General features: G+C 48.1%; 1 protein-coding gene and 1 long non-coding RNA gene across 3 annotated transcripts in view; both read left to right on the forward strand.

The window, feature by feature from the left end:
* LOC310851240 overlaps positions 1–15,233 on the forward strand; it is a 984,470-nt gene that overhangs the window by 917,507 nt on the left and 51,730 nt on the right. The window lies entirely within an intron of this gene.
* VAMP5 (vesicle associated membrane protein 5) overlaps positions 1–15,233 on the forward strand; it is a 26,538-nt gene continuing 11,305 nt past the window's right edge. The window contains exons 1-3 of one of the 2 annotated variants that reach the window (XR_014567626.1): positions 1–376; positions 9,179–9,316; positions 12,755–14,447. Coding sequence is in view for 1 of the 2 variants with exons in the window: in XM_083753488.1 (XP_083609614.1) it covers positions 374–376; positions 9,179–9,316; positions 12,755–12,943 (330 nt within the window). In the remaining variant the exon portion in view is untranslated. Of the gene's footprint in view, positions 377–9,178; positions 9,317–12,754; positions 14,453–15,233 lie in introns of those variants that run through there. The other variant, XM_083753488.1, reaches the window with a different exon arrangement.

The raw sequence follows: 15,233 nt of genomic DNA on the forward strand, positions 1-15,233 counted from the left end.
GCGGCTTGGGCCGGGCAGTGACCTTGGGCTGCTCCCTCGCCTCCCTCCAAGGACTCAGGCGCCTCTTTGGGCGAGGGGACGCCCACCAAGGGGCCGGCCCGGCGCGGAACTGGCGGGGGCCGGGAAGCGGCGCCCCTCCGGGGGTCCCTTTCCCAGCGTCCCCGCGCCGCTCCCCGGGGGCCGCCAAGGAAAGCGAAAGCGGCGCGCCGAGTAAGCGAGCCCCTTCCACGTGCCGCCACCCGAAGCGCCGCCCCGTCGCCGGCCGAGGGGGCAGGAAGGCGGCGCGGCCGGCCGCCAGTCCGACGAGAAGCGGGCGCCCGTCCTGCCGCCGCCGCCGCAACTCAGCCGAGTTCTCCGACGCGCAGGGCCAGCCATGGTAGGAACCGAGGGGGCGGGCGGGCGGCACAGCCGTCGGGTCAGGCGGCGGCGGCGGCGCCGAGGGGGAAATGCGGCGGAGGGCAGCTCCGCGGCGGCGAGCCCTCCCTCCCGGCTTCTGGGCAGCCCACGCCGGGGGCCCCGAGGAGGCGGCGCTGCGGGCTGGGTCCGCGCCCGCCACGGCTGCCGTGGGGCGCTTCCGAGCGGAGGCTCCAATCCCGCGCACGCTTACACGGGAGCGCCGCGCAGTGGCGTAGCGTAGGGGGCGCAGGGGGGGCGCAGCATCTGGGGGGGGGCGCTCGCACTCGCAGCTAACAATAAAGTGTTTGAAAATAAACTTGTATTTAGATGCATTTTACTTTAATTACATCAGTATTTTTATAACAAACAATACATGTGCTTAGGGGGTGAGGGTTTCTTTAACTAATCTAGTGGAAGAGACTCGAGTGCTAAAATCCACAGGTTAGGGGGCACAAATTACTTGCCTTGCCCCGGGTGCTGACAACCCATGCTATGCCACTGGCGCAGCGTTGCTTGCCTCTGAAGACCCCTATGAAGGGGCCGGGCAGCGTCTCTTTCGGGAGGCGCAGCCGGGAGTTTGCGGGGCTCTCCCGCTTCGCCGGACCCAAGACCGCCTGTTGCTGCCTCGAGAAGAGTCTGTTTGCCCCTTCTAGACAGAGTCGTCGTTTGGAGGTACAGTGGTACCTCGGGTTATATGCGCTTCAGGTTACAGACTCCGCTAAGCCAGAAATAGTGCTTCAGGTTAAGAACTTTGCTTCAGGATGAGAACAGAAATCGTGCTCTGGCAGCGGGAGGCCCCATTAGCTAAAGTGGTGCTTCAGGTTAAGAACAGTTTCAGGTTAAGAACGGACCTCCGGAACGAATTAAGTACTTAACCCGAGGTACCACTGTAGTTGCGCCCTGGCGCCAGTAGGGGGCTGGGGCTGCAGGTTGGACGACTGCCTTACAGCGCAATTCTAACCATCTCTACTCAGAAGGAAGCCCTGTTGAATTCAATGGGGCTTACTCCGAAGTAAGGGCGGTGGTTAAGATTGCGGCTCGCTTGCCTCACCTCAGAAAGGATATTTCAAGGTTGGAAAAGGCTCAGAAAAGGACAGCCGAAATTATGGGGTGTGGGGTGTGTGGAGCGACACCCCTGTGAGAAAAGGTTGAAGCGTTTGAGGCTTTTTAGTTTGGAGGGGAGGCAAGTAAGAGGCGACATGATAGAAGTTTGTAAAATGATGCAGGACGTGGAGAAAGTGGGAAAAGAAAGGTTTTTCTCTTCCGAAGAACACCAGAACTCGTAAACATCCAAGGAAGCTAAATGTTGGAAGATTCAGGACAGATAGAAGGAGGCAGTGGGGCCACCAGACGAGATGGCCTTAAAAATTAGAGATATTCCTGGAGAAGAAGGTGATGGCCGCTGGCCACAGTTGGAGGCGGCAGTGATCCAACTTTTTTACCTCATGTCATCCAATTTTCTTAATATTCTGTACACTTGTTGAATGATTAAAACTAAGTTCAAATCTAAAATTTTAATTTTTTTATCTCATCCCATTTTTGAGCTATAAGGGTTTGAAAAAATTTTTAAATGACAATTTGGCCTTGCCAAAACCTAAAAAACCCTAAAATGCTCACCCCAGAATTGAGATACGTCAAAACTAAAAACACCAATCTCTTCAGAACTTCATGGGCTTTGATATGATATGTCACACAATGACCTTACTTTAAATTATAAATTTCAGTTACAATATTTAAAATTTTAAAAATTAATATGATTAAAAATTTCCAAAAAAGGATTGATTATTTAATATTTCTAAGAGCTACCTGCAGAATTTCATCATGGGATCACATTTTAAAAATATTTTATGCATCATTGGGTTCTATTTAGGATAAATTGGTCTTCTTGGAGTAAAATATAACAGAATAAACGAGACTTCACACTATAATATCAGTTACTTCAGGCATTCCTTTAGAAAGTTATTCAGTTAAAAAGTATCTGAACAGCTAGGATTTTCTTTCTAAAATGTGTTCCAAATCTGAATGATAGCTTGCTATTGCATTATAGAACTAACACTTTGACAGAATTCTTCCTAGTAATTCATTTCATGAACATTACAACAAAATGCATATCAAACAAAATTATGGAAAAAACCTTACACATGAGAAATGGGTCTGAAAACATTGAGCCTTCCATTATTTATACTTTACACCAAACACTTTTCAGGAGCATTTGTTGCACATGACATTTCATTTTTTGTCAAAGTGTGCTCATTAAGTACTACTTTAAGTACATCCCGACTAGATGGGAAAACAGATGATGATACTGGGCAGGTGTAAGAAGGTCGCGGTTGCTTCTTCACTTTCATAGTCCACCAACAGCACATAGGTCAACCGCAATTCTTTAATATATTCACAGGTCATATAGCCAGTTATCTCAGCCATATTCAGAGATTTTTTACCTCCTTCAGTGTCTAAATTCTCTCATTGCTAAAGCAGTATACCTTGGTCACAATTTCTGTTGGACTGGGTGTAGATGGAACAAAGCAATGAAATCCTTGTGTTCCCTTCATCACTTTCACTCTTTCGAAGGGTCATTTTAGGAATATTCTTCTTTTTTGTACTCCTCATTTGTTAGCCATACGCCCAGAATTTCCCAGACGTACCCATAATACTGCAGTCGGAAGCAGTGTGGTCAAAAATGTCCAGACATATGGCAATCCATGTCAGCAGTGTCGTTTTCCTTAAAAATAGTTCCAAAATGTGGTGTGGGGCATTTTTTGGTGTGGGGTTTTTGAGCTGGATTTTTACTTCTTGAGGTATGACAGCCCTTCATTTGTTGAAAGAAAGAACTGGATAGAACACTGGTGGAGGAAAGGGGGGATGGGAGGAGCAGCCCACCCCAGGTGCCCTGGGGCTGCACAGTGAGATGGGCGCAACCGTGGCGCACTGCTCTTCCTTTCCCCCCTCCCTCGCCTTCCCACTCCCTCGTGCCTGTGCCTGCACACTGGGAGGCAGAAGGCCACATTAAGAGTTCAGGACAGACAGAGGGATGTATATAGCTGCGCCTGCTCCCCCACCCCCAGGAACCTGCCACCTGGCAGTTGTCTCCCTCTGCGCCAGGAGGGCCTGCTGCACAACAGACTGTTCTGCAGACTTCAGAGGACAGGCAGCTGATGTTATTTTCCCAGGGTGGCCAGTGAGCCACATCCTTATCTTCTCTACCCCTCACAGGCCAGATTTGAAAGGCAAGTGGAGCTGCCCACCCGCCAGTCTCCTGACATCAGAGTGACATCAGGCGCTGAAGTCCTGCTGATTATTGGGACTTTACAGCAACAAGCTGGGGTTCCAGAGAGCCCCGTACTTTGAAGCACCACCGATCAGCTGAGCAGGGCTTTTTGCAAAGGGCTCTTTGCCAGTCTCTTCAAAGACTGCCTGGTTTGAAGTGAGTGCCCGTCGGCTGGGGGGAAACTGACTTTGCCTGCTTCAGGTGGCCTTACTGGGCAGGAAACATTAAATCACTTTGAGAGCCTCACTGGGTGGATATTGAAAACATGCTGCAGATGTTTGCCTTCCTCTAATGCTTCATGAAGGTTTTCAGTTTTCACATACAAGATTTGCCCACTTGACAGGAAGGATGTGGGTTTTAGTTCCCTCTTCTACCGAGAGGTGCAAATGTAGTATTTTTCTGTCGAAAGTTGACTCCACCTTGGGGTGGGTTAGACTTCCCCCAGCTAAGTGCCATCCAGTTGTTTTGGACCACAGATCTGATCAGTCTCAGCTGATGGGAGCATGGCCATAGGGTGCTATGGTTAACAGGAAAGATAGCCCAGCACATCTGGAGGGCACCAGCCTTGAGTTGTTGCTATTGCAGTTCAGACAGGGAGCTGAGAGAGGGGGGCTTCTCCAAAGCTGCCAGGGCTGTGGCTCACATGACTGTGTTGGCCTGCTTTTCCTCTGTTGACTTCAAGAGATCAGAACTTTTTTCAGCTGCCTTCCTCCCCAGGAAAGACAGCAGGCTGCTTGAGTATTCTCAGTCTTGGTCCGCTGTGACTCTGCTGTTAGAGATGAGATATGTGCTCTGTCAGCTGGCCATTCCTTCACAGAGTTCTGACACTGTGGCCTTCCTCAATCAATTAGTCTCACAGTAAACAATAGGAGCTTGGCAGGAGGGAATAAACATCCACGGCTGCAGAGCACAGGAAGCCCAACACTTGGAAGGAGGAGGTACCGTATTTTTCGCTCTGTAAGATGCACCAGACCACAAGACGCACCTAGTTTTTGGAGGAGGAAAACAAGAAAAGAAATATTCTGAATCTCAGAAGCCAGAACAGCAAGAGGGATCGCTGCGCAGTGAAAACAGCAATCCCTCTTGCTGTTCTGGCTTCTGGGATAGCTGCACAGCCTGCATTCGCCCCATAAGACGCACACACGTTTCCCCTTACTTTTTAGGAGGGAAAAAGTGAGTCTTATAGAGCAAAAAATACGGTACCTTTCTTTCCCAGCATGTTGGGTGGCTCTTTTTGATGGCTTTCCTCTCCTGCTAGCAAAGTGCCTCCTGGTTTGTTGCATCACAATGGGAGAGCCACCTTCAGAACAAGGGCCCCGGTGCCTTTTTTGCCGCTAACAGAAAGAAATATTCCTGCAGCAATTATTGCGCATATTTTAATGTGTGTGCTTATTTCTAAGCATGAGATGCACGCCTAAGAATCTGTAGCATTAAAAAAATAAAAACCAGATGAGGCCTAAAACCACTGGGTTAACATGCAGCACTGATAAGGCCACCTCAAGACATGATGAGCAGAAGAGCTGCTGCAAGTCAGTGTTGGTATAATGCAGTTGGTATAATGTTGGTATAATGCAGCGCCATGTGTTCCCCAACCTTGTGCCCTCCAGATGTTTTGGACTACAACTCTCATCGGGCCCAACGCGTGGCTGGAGGGCACTAGGCCTGGAGGATGTTGCTGCTAGATTTCTCTCCTCATTAGGTCTGGGCTAAGAAGTGAGAGGTGTGAGAGGAGAGGCAACAGTGAGGAAGGGGAGCAGTTGGCAGCCAGTCTGAAAGAATAATGCTCAGATGCTCAGATGGAGGAGTGTGTGTGTGCGTGCGTGCGTGCATGCCGGTGCATCGGTGTATTTCCACACAGCCTCTCAGCCACAACCTGCTGTGATGAAGGCACAGGAGACACTTGTTAGTGTACCAAGCCTCTGAGAAAGCATGTGGAGTGCTGTGTGAGGTCCCAACGAGGGTTTTTGTGTTTGCTTTCGCTTTCATCTTCTGAAATGTCTGTGGGGTGAAGAACACCACAGGAGCTCCTGCAGATGGATCAGGCCAAAGACCAACATGTCCAGCATCTTGTGACCTACAGAGGCCAACTACGTGACACTGGGAAGGTTAATTTAATGGACACTATGAAGGTGTTACCAGGGACACGGGTGGCGCTGTGGGTTAAAGCACAGAGCCTAGGACTTGCTGATCAGAAGGTCGACAGTTCGAATCCCCGCAATGGGGTGAGCTCCCGTTGCTCGGTCCCTGCTCCTGCCAACCTAGCAGTTCAAAAGCACGTCAAAGTGCAAGTAGATAAATAGGTACCGCTCCAGCGGGAAGGTAAACGCTGTTTCTGTGCGCTGCTCTGGTTCGCTAGAAGCGGCTTAGTCATGCTGGCCACATGACCCGGAAGTGAGATGAGTGCCGCAACCCCAGAGTCGGTCACGACTGGACCTAATGGTCAGGGGTCCCTTTACCTTTACCTTATGAAGGTGTTGGCAAGTCAGTACACCCTCAGGTTTACCACACATAGTGCCTTATATTTTTGTATAAGACGGCTTTCCTTGAAGTATGACTGGGTCAAGGTGTGGAACATGTGTTTTACAATTGTACAAATAGTTTTACAGTGGTACCTCGGGTTAAGTACTTAATTCATTCCGGAGGTCCGTTCTTAACCTGAAACTGTTCTTAACCTGAAGCACCACTTTAGCTAATGGGGCCTCCTGTTGCTGCCGTGCCGCCGGAACACGATTTCTGTTCTCATCCTGAGGTACTATTTCTGGGTTAGTGGAGTCTGTAACCTGAAGCATATGTAACCCGAGGTACCACTGTATTCCTCTTAGTTTACTGAGTCTATAGTGTTTGGTATTTTATCTTATTTTTGTCTTATTGTACACCACTTTGGTATGGTATGCAAAACTATGCACAGAGACTGCAGTATGGAACTCTCTAAGCATTTTGAGAGATTATCTTGATCAGGTATCCTAAACCTCTTCAGACTGAAGACACACTTTTAACCCAAAAATGCATTTGGGGGACCCATTTCTTAATCTTTTAACATATATTTAGTAGTGCCATTACAACCCACCACAGATCAGGCCCACCAGTTGAAGACCAGTGATTCTAGATCTTGGGGGACCAGCGTGAGTCGCCCTTTCAAATGCAGTACAATCACATTTTACATGGGAGTTTGGTTCCAAGGGTTCCATGTATATGCAAAAATGCACATACTCTTTGTACCAGCTCTGGAGGCCCCAGGATGCTCTCTCAAGATCTGGTGGGGCCATCATTATCTCAGGGGAGCATCCCAGACTCAGCCCACAGAGAGTCCCTTGGATCCCAAGCAAGGCATAGAGCTTTTAAGCTTTTTTTCCACTGGGAAGACCCAACACAAAAGAGCTTTTGAGCTCTTGCTCGCATTTAACTTGCGGGATTTCAACGGCCATCAGCTGCTTATGGCTGAATTAGATGAGTATAAGATACGATTTTATTGTACGTGTCATGGTACAAAGCCATGAGACCAGGTGAGTCTTCCTTAGCCACTATCCTTGCGCTTTTCTCTTCCTCCCCTCCTCAAATGCAAAGGATCTTGGGGAAAAGGCTCTCTTTCCTGAGCTCTCCTCCCAGTGACCTTCACCTTCCTTGGGAGTTCTTCCCAGCGTGACACAAGTCTGGTGTGGCAGAGGCTGGTTTGGGCCACGATCATTGCCTCAGGCTCCTTGTCTGCCAGCTCCGGCTTTCCAAAGGAAACAGCATTTGAAAAAGACCTTTATGTTTCCTGTGGCTTTTGGCTTGGTTCCCTGAGTGGGTTCAGCCTTCCTCCACCCATTGCAGCAGCAGGAAACTAGCTATTTCAGGCAATGGGTTGGTGTCTGCTTCTCATTTCCTGTGGGGAATTCTAATTCCAACAGGAGATGGGGGGGACACACTCCAGGAATGACCAAGGCCAGGTCAACTGCCACTTCTTCTGAACCTTGATACTTTCGTATTGCTGTCTTCAGCTTCCAGACATAGTTTGTGGGCCCGAATGTATTGCCTTCAGGGTGAACTCAGCTGCCAGGGAGCTCCAGTGCTGCGGCCATTTTTAGAGCACCCCACTTGGTTTATATGGAGCCCTTGTGAACCTGAGAATCTTGTTGGTGCAGATCTCACGCAAAACCTTATCTGACCTATTTCAGCTGCACACGCATTTCAACTGGTATCTGTGAATACAAGATTGGCTGTATTAACCAAAAAGTGAAAGGCAGATCTGAGTGCAAAGACACCACAGAGGTTGCTTAAATGGGGTCACCATATTTTAAGAGGAAGAATCCAGACACAAAAAGTTGTTGAGGTTTTTTAGGGCAGCCCCTGCCAGAGGACAGCAGAACCTCTACCAAAAAAATAACAAAATAAAATAAAAATAATTGAAGTACAATTGTACATTTCATCATAAATGCAAACAAAATGCAAACAAAAACAACCATCACATTGCCTTCTCTCACTCCCAAGAGGAGCCCATCTTCCTCCTGGCTTTGAAATGCAATTAATCTGCCAGCATTTAGGAGGCTGAATCCATTGTCCATCTTACCATTCCTTTATGTTGATGAAAGCAAGTCTTTTGAAAAAGTGGGAAAACAGGTTTGGGGATGGCTCTGGCTGTAGGTATCCAGGTTTACAAATATGTGGAACTAGAGTTCGATCTTGGACAGAAGATGGTATTGTATCCCAGAACAACCCCCTCCAACCCATCTCCATGACTTAAAACAGCCTCTGCCAACCTGTGCCCTCCAGATGCTGTTGGACTACGTCTCTCATCCGTCCCAGCCAGCATGTTGTTGTTATTGTTTAGTCGTGTCCGACTCTTCATGACCCCATGGACCAGAGCACGCCAGGCACTCCTGTCTTCCACTCCCTCCCACAGTTGGGTCAAACTCATGTTGGTAGCCTCAAGAACACTGTCCAGCCATCTCGTCCTCTGTCGTCCCCTTCTCCTTGTGCCCTCAATCCTTTCCAACATCAGGGTCTTTTCCAGGGAGTCTTCTCTTCTCATGAGGTGGCCAAAGTATTGCAGCCTCAGCTTCAGGATCTGTCCTTCCAATGAGCACTCAGGGCTGATTTCCTGAAGAATGGATTGGTTTGATCTTCTTGCAGTCCATGGGACTCTCAAGAGTCTCCTGCAGCACCATAATTCAAAAGCATCAATTCTTCGGCGATCAGCCTTCTTGATGGTCCAGCTCTCACTTCCATACATCACTACTGGGAAAACCATAGCTTGAACTATACGGACCTTTGTTGGCAAGGTGACACCTCCAGAGGCCTTTGTCTGCACCTGGAGCCTCCCTGGCAAGTTTCATGGGAGCAAAAGACTTCCCTGTGACCTGAAAGGGCAACCGGGTGTTCTGACCCAGTCGTCTCCTCCTGCCCTGGTTTCTCCAAGACCTTGTTATCTCTGTACGCACGTACACTCCTCTCACTCAGCTGCTGTGTTTCAGCCTCAAGCAGCGTGAGAGACCAGAGTTCCTTCTACTATGACCATCCTTTCTCTTTCTGCAGGGGGAAAACAATTTGAAGCGGTGTCAGGGGGAGGCTGAGCAGGTGACAGAGATCATGCTGGAGAACTTCAACAAAGTGCTGGACCGTGAGGGCAAACTCAGCGAACTGGATGAAAGGGCAGATGAACTTCGCAACCAGGTACAGCAAGGGGGAGGGAGGGAGCAGCCCCTCTGCAAAAGGCACTTCTGGGGGTGGTAGGCTTTTGCACACCCCACAAGTGATGGGTGGACCCTTGTTTGCAGTGGATTGTCGTCAGCATTTCATCCAGAGTCCTTGAGACAGCAGGAGAAACATGTGGCCTTCCCCTCCAAAATGGTTCCCTTCTTCCAGTTTTCTTTTTTATTAAATATCCCAACCTAACCCAGAAGCTGGTGTTGAGGTAATGCATGCAAAATATCAGCCAAATAAGCTAATGAGTTCTAATTCCAGACTACTACTTGTAAAGAAGGCGATAAACAAGTCATGTTAACAAAAAGGTTTTACAATGTGAGGGGAGTCCTCTGTTTTTGTTTTTAGCCATGTACGTAATAAAAATGTGTCTTTCAATTACAAAGGAGTCTTTGTGCATCAGGCTTTGTGCCAATTTTATTCTCTTATTTACTTATTCTGCAAGAGCTATTTGCCATACTTTGTTGTACCAACTTGTCACAGACTCACCCTCGAAATCCTTCCAGGATCTTGTTATTATGAGCTTTGCTGCTAGTGGAAGAGCACCTGGTGAACTAAAGTTCAAGCCGTAAGTTAATATTATCTCCCATGAAAAGAAGGACGAGCACCAGCTCCAGCAATTTACAGACATTTTGTCTAGTAATTGCTGTTATTAGGACAAAATAGTTCACTTCTGCTGCCCCTCGGAGTCACAGGTTGATTTGGGCCTTCCCCCTCCCTGGCAGAGCTTAAAGCAGGGGTCAGCAAACTTTTTCAGCAGGGGGCCGGTCCACTGTCCCTCAGACCTTGTGGGGGGCCAGACTATATTTTTTTGGGGGGGGGGCGGAATGAATGAATTCCTATGCCCCACAAATAAGCCAGAGATGCATTTTAAATAAAAGGGCACATTCTACTCATGTAAAAACACACTACTGATTCCTGGACCATCCGCAGGCCGGATTTAGAAGGTGATTGGGCTGGATCCTGCCCCCGGGTCGTAGTTTGCCTACCCATGGCTTAAAGTAAGATGTGGGGAGCTAGCAGGCTCCTGTGGATTGCTGTGGTGGCCAGGGCTGTTTTCTTAAAGTAAAGAATGGGAAAGGAATGACGGGACAGCCGTACTGGCCAGGGCTGGTAGGAGTTGTAATCCAAAACACTGTTGGGTACCTGGTTTGCAAAGGCTAAAAACATAAGAAGAACAGGCTGGATTGGTCCAGATGCCTATCTAGTCTAGCATATTGTTATCATAGTGGCCAAGCAGACCCCTCTTCTGGGAAACAAGCAAACAGGACCTGAGCGCAAGAGCACTTTCCCCTCCTGCTGGTTTCCAGCAGTTGGGATTCAGAAGCATCTCGGCCAGGTATTCGCCTTCTCCTCCAAGAATTGGTTTAATCCTCTTTTAAAGTCAATCAAGTTGGTGACCATCACTGCCTCCTGTGAGAGAGAGTTCAGTAGTTTACCTGTGTACTTCAGGAAGAAGTGCTTTACAGTGGTGCCTCGCAAGACGAAAAGAATCCGTTCCGCGAGTCTCTTCGTCTTGCGGTTTTTTCGTCTTGCGAAGCAAGCCCATTAGCGGATTAGCGCTATTAGTGGCTTAGCGGGCTTAGCGGATCAGCTGTTAAGCGGCTTAGCGGATCAGCTGATGAGCGGCTTAGCGGATCAGCTGATGAGCGGCTTAGCGGATCAGCTGATGAGCGGCTTAGCGGATCAGCTGATGAGCGGCTTAGCGGATCAGCTGATGAGCGGCTTAGCGGATCAGCTGATGAGCGGCTTAGCGGATCAGCTGATGAGCGGCTTAGCGGCTTGGGAAAAGGGGGGGGGAGAGGGAAAAACCCCCGCAGGAACTCACAAGACATTTTCGTCTTGTGAAGCAAGCCCATAGGAAATTCGTTTTGCGAAGCACCTCCAAAACGGAAAACCCTTTCGTCTAGCGGGTTTTCCGTCTTGCGAGGCACCACTGTATTTTATCTGTCCTGAATCTCCCAGCCTTCGGCTTCAATGGATGTCTGTGAGTTCTAGCATTATGAAAGAGGAAGCAAAACGTTTCTCTGCTCACTTTCTCCAGGCCGGGCATAATTTTATAGCTTCTATCATGTCACCTCTTACGCACCTTTTCTCTAAACCAGGGGTTGTCAGCCTGGTCCCTACCACCCCCTAGTGGGCGTTTCAGGATTCTAGGTGGGCAGTAGGGGGTTCTATTGCTCCTTCCCTTGAGCACTGGTGGGCGGTAAGGAAATTTTACTGTCAAGAAAAATGCATTAGTGAGTGGCAGGTATAAAAAGGTTGACTACTCCTTCTCTAAACTATAAAGTCCCAAATGTTGCAACCTTTCCTCAGGATCGTAGAGAACATGGAAATTCTGCCCACTGAGCTGCCGATAAATCCAGATCAATCTTTTCTTCTGGTTTTATGACATTTCAACAGAAACAGCAGGGATCATGTGGATTCCATGCTTTAAAAAAATAACATTCTGTACAAGGCAATCAAAACCCTTCCCAGTTTTTGCACATTGTGTAAATTTAGTCCATTTCCATCTTATTGCCTTCCTTCCTACCTAGCTACCTACCTACTTAACACTAGCATCCTGCTTCTCCAAATCTCGGGAGCTTCCCCCCAAATTACTTATAAAATACAATTTAATAAGACAGTGTCAATAAGGCAGTATAATCAGAGCACTGGGCTTTTGTACGATGAAGGTTTTGCATCCTTTCAAAAAAGCTGTTCCAGGAGATGTGCTCTGAAATTAAATAGTTTTCCCTCCCCCTCTTTTAAACGACTTTTCATGACTTATTCCGCACGCACACCCCATATACACACATAATACCAAAGGTGGGCTTGTGGGACATTGGTGGAGACTTTAGTTCTTCCTTGTGGCAAATGTCTCTTGTCTCTTACAAATGCCTCATTTTATATTTTCCCAGCCAGGCTTTGCAAATGAAAGTGATTCCAGGAGGAGTTGGGTGGTGGGGTGGGGAGCCAGTGGGAGAAAGCATTTACAGGGGAAAGGTGTGTGTGGGGGGGTGCTTCGCCCAAAACTGCCTCCTGCCATTCCTGTGACCTCAACAAGTGTGAAGGCAGGGCCATTTGTTTGCTGAGATGACATCTTGTTACGCCCTCTAGAAGCTAAACTATATCCCTCTCTGTCCTGCACCTTTACTGTCTTCAGTTCCTTTAGTTCCTTTCAACCAAAGCTGAAATGCTGCAAGCCCTGTACCTCTCGCCCAGTGCCAGATCCAAATCCCGTGTCTGCAGCAGTTTCAGAACTACATAACCTTTCCTTGGCCTCAGATTTCCCTGCTTAAACTGATTGTGGGGTGTGTGGCTCTAATTTATAGTTTGGGTTGGAGAGCCTCCAAGAAGGGTGGGATATTAACAATCCTGTATGCCTATGAATAAGCGAGGCTGCATCCCTTCTCTGTTTCCTCCTAGAGTGTTGCCTTCTCCAAGACAACAGGCACAGTGGCTCGGCAGATGCGCTGGAAGAACATGAAATGGAAGATCATCCTTGTGGGCGTGGTCGCGGGAGTCCTCATCCTCATCCTGGCTATAGTTCTTTACTTCACCCTCCCCAGTTCTGCAAACATGGACACCCCAGCAAAGGCTGATGGTGGGCACTGAGTGGCTTAGTGGGACAACGCCCAGATCATCTGCAGCAGGCCAGGTTGTCTCTTCCTGCCCCTTGCATTGGTGTGTTCTGGATGGACTTGAGCAGGACTTGGTCACAGATTTGTTGCAGCAGAAACAGTGTGCAAGAGAAAAATCTGCTGCCAGCATTCTCTAGCAACGGTGCTCAGATAATATTTGTGCTCGTTCCTAAATGGCAAAGCATTGTATGTTTGCAACCCCATTCAACTGTGAGCTGTGCCACATGCTATTCAGAGCTTCTTTGCGTATTGCATATCTAGAAGAGAATCTATGTGGTCCTACGCTGCTACTGTGCCTATTCTATACCCCGGCAAATCTGGAGGTGTGTCTCTGTGTTGGCAGAGCAGGTCCTATCATTTTCTGCATCCTGCAAATTCCACTCCTGAAATTAGCCATAGTATACAGAATCTAGGTTTTGTGTTTTGATCATGGTGCAAACAAGGCAGTTGCCCCAGGCAGCTATGTTTGGATCCCCTGAAATGTGGCAGAGAAGGTGATGAAATGATTTTGAGACCTGGGGCACAGCAGTGTTTGGATGGTCCTGTTCGTTTAAGAGCATAAGACGAGCCTGCTGGATCAGGCCAATGGCCACCTAGACCAGCATCCTGATCTTGCAGTGGCCAACCAGATACCTGTGGGAAATCCACAAGCAGCACCTGAGCACAACAGCCCACCCGCCTCCTGTTTTTGGAGGCCTGGGGATATTTTAAATGTGGGTGTGGCAGGACACTGGAAGGTTCGCAGCAAGAGTGAGGTCTGCAAGGGCCAAATTCATGCAGGTTCACTTCTCCCAGGTGCCACAAGTCTTCGCGTCCTTGAATACATGCTTTGTTGCAATTTGTGCCTTACTTCAGGATCTTTTTACTGTGAAATCTGGTACAGAGGTACCAGCTTTACTGCTATGCCCATTGAGCGCTAGCAGAACGCTAGCCCTTCTTTGCTAGCTGTTTCCCTCTCTGAAATGAGCATGGCCTGATGTTTGTCTGTTTTCGTTAATACATTATTGCTTTTCATTATTTTATTTTATTTTATTTTATTTTTGCACATGGCTTATTTAGTGATCTAGTAAAACCCACCTTTCCTCCTTGTTTTGATCTTGTGTTTAGCAGCATATGAAGGAGGTCTGTATATATATATATATATATATATATATGCCTACGTACAAGCCAATTCAAGAACTGTCCCATATTATGAGATGCCCCAAAGTGAAGAGGGGGCAGCCTAGATAACATGTGCGGCACAGGATAATAAGGAAGATAATTTTAAGGATTACTGGCATGGAAGCAGCCAAAACCACTCCTAGCCTCGACCTAGCACTGTGCTCCTCCAATTTCAGCTTAGCAACTGACTAGAATATAGGTTGATTTCTTTAATGCTAACTTGTAAAAACATGTTTCCTATTTTAAACAGGGATGTGGGGGGGGGGGAGACTCTTGTTTCTGCTGTGTTCTGTGGCAAGAACAGTAAAAGGTGGATTGTTTTTGTTGCGACGTGGGGTTTGTGATTTCAGCTCTCTTGACATAATATGCTGGAGACAGTTCTCTAGTAACACTTCTTTATTAAAGCAAACAAGACTGAGACTTGAGGAGGGGAGAGCTACATTTATAGGGACAGGGAACAAGCTAGAAAGGATACATTTTGGAGGGAACAATCTCAGGCAATCACAGTCCTGCCTTTTGGAGGAAACCAATAAGACAGAGGATCCAAATACAGCAGCTTAAATGAACCAATAGTAGCTGTACCCTCTGGAACCAAAAGGCAGTTACTTTACCCTAATGCAAATACAGACAATAATAATGCAGATATAAAATCCTTTGACTCAATACACAACACCCCTCCCCCCCTAGTGAGCACAGCAGACGTAATCTCTCAGGTACTGTGGGGTCCTACAACTTCTACTTGATCTCCTGACAACAGGTGTTGCCGGTTCTGGATTGGGTGTCACCTGTGGTAGGGGGGCTGCTATAGGGGTTTCGTCAGGAACAGATGGAGTCCCAGACATCTCAGGGTCCCCTACCTGTACCTCGTCATCCTGAGGACCAGCAGACCCTGGTTCATTTGCTGAGGCCCCTGGTGACTGCACCTCTGGGCCATTTTCACCCTGGTCTTGTAGCTCTGCGTCGTTAGCCAGGGATGAATTATCAGACTCCTCTCTGCTGAGCGCCCGGCGCCTCAGCTGATCTATATGTCTCTTCCAAACTTGCCCATTTTCCAAGGTCACATAATAGGACACAGGTCCACTAGCCCGGGTGACCCCACCAGC

The sequence above is a fragment of the Podarcis gaigeae genome, assembly GCF_964106915.1.
Source record: "Podarcis gaigeae genome assembly, chromosome: 8".
Taxonomy (NCBI): Eukaryota; Metazoa; Chordata; class Lepidosauria; order Squamata; family Lacertidae; genus Podarcis; species Podarcis gaigeae.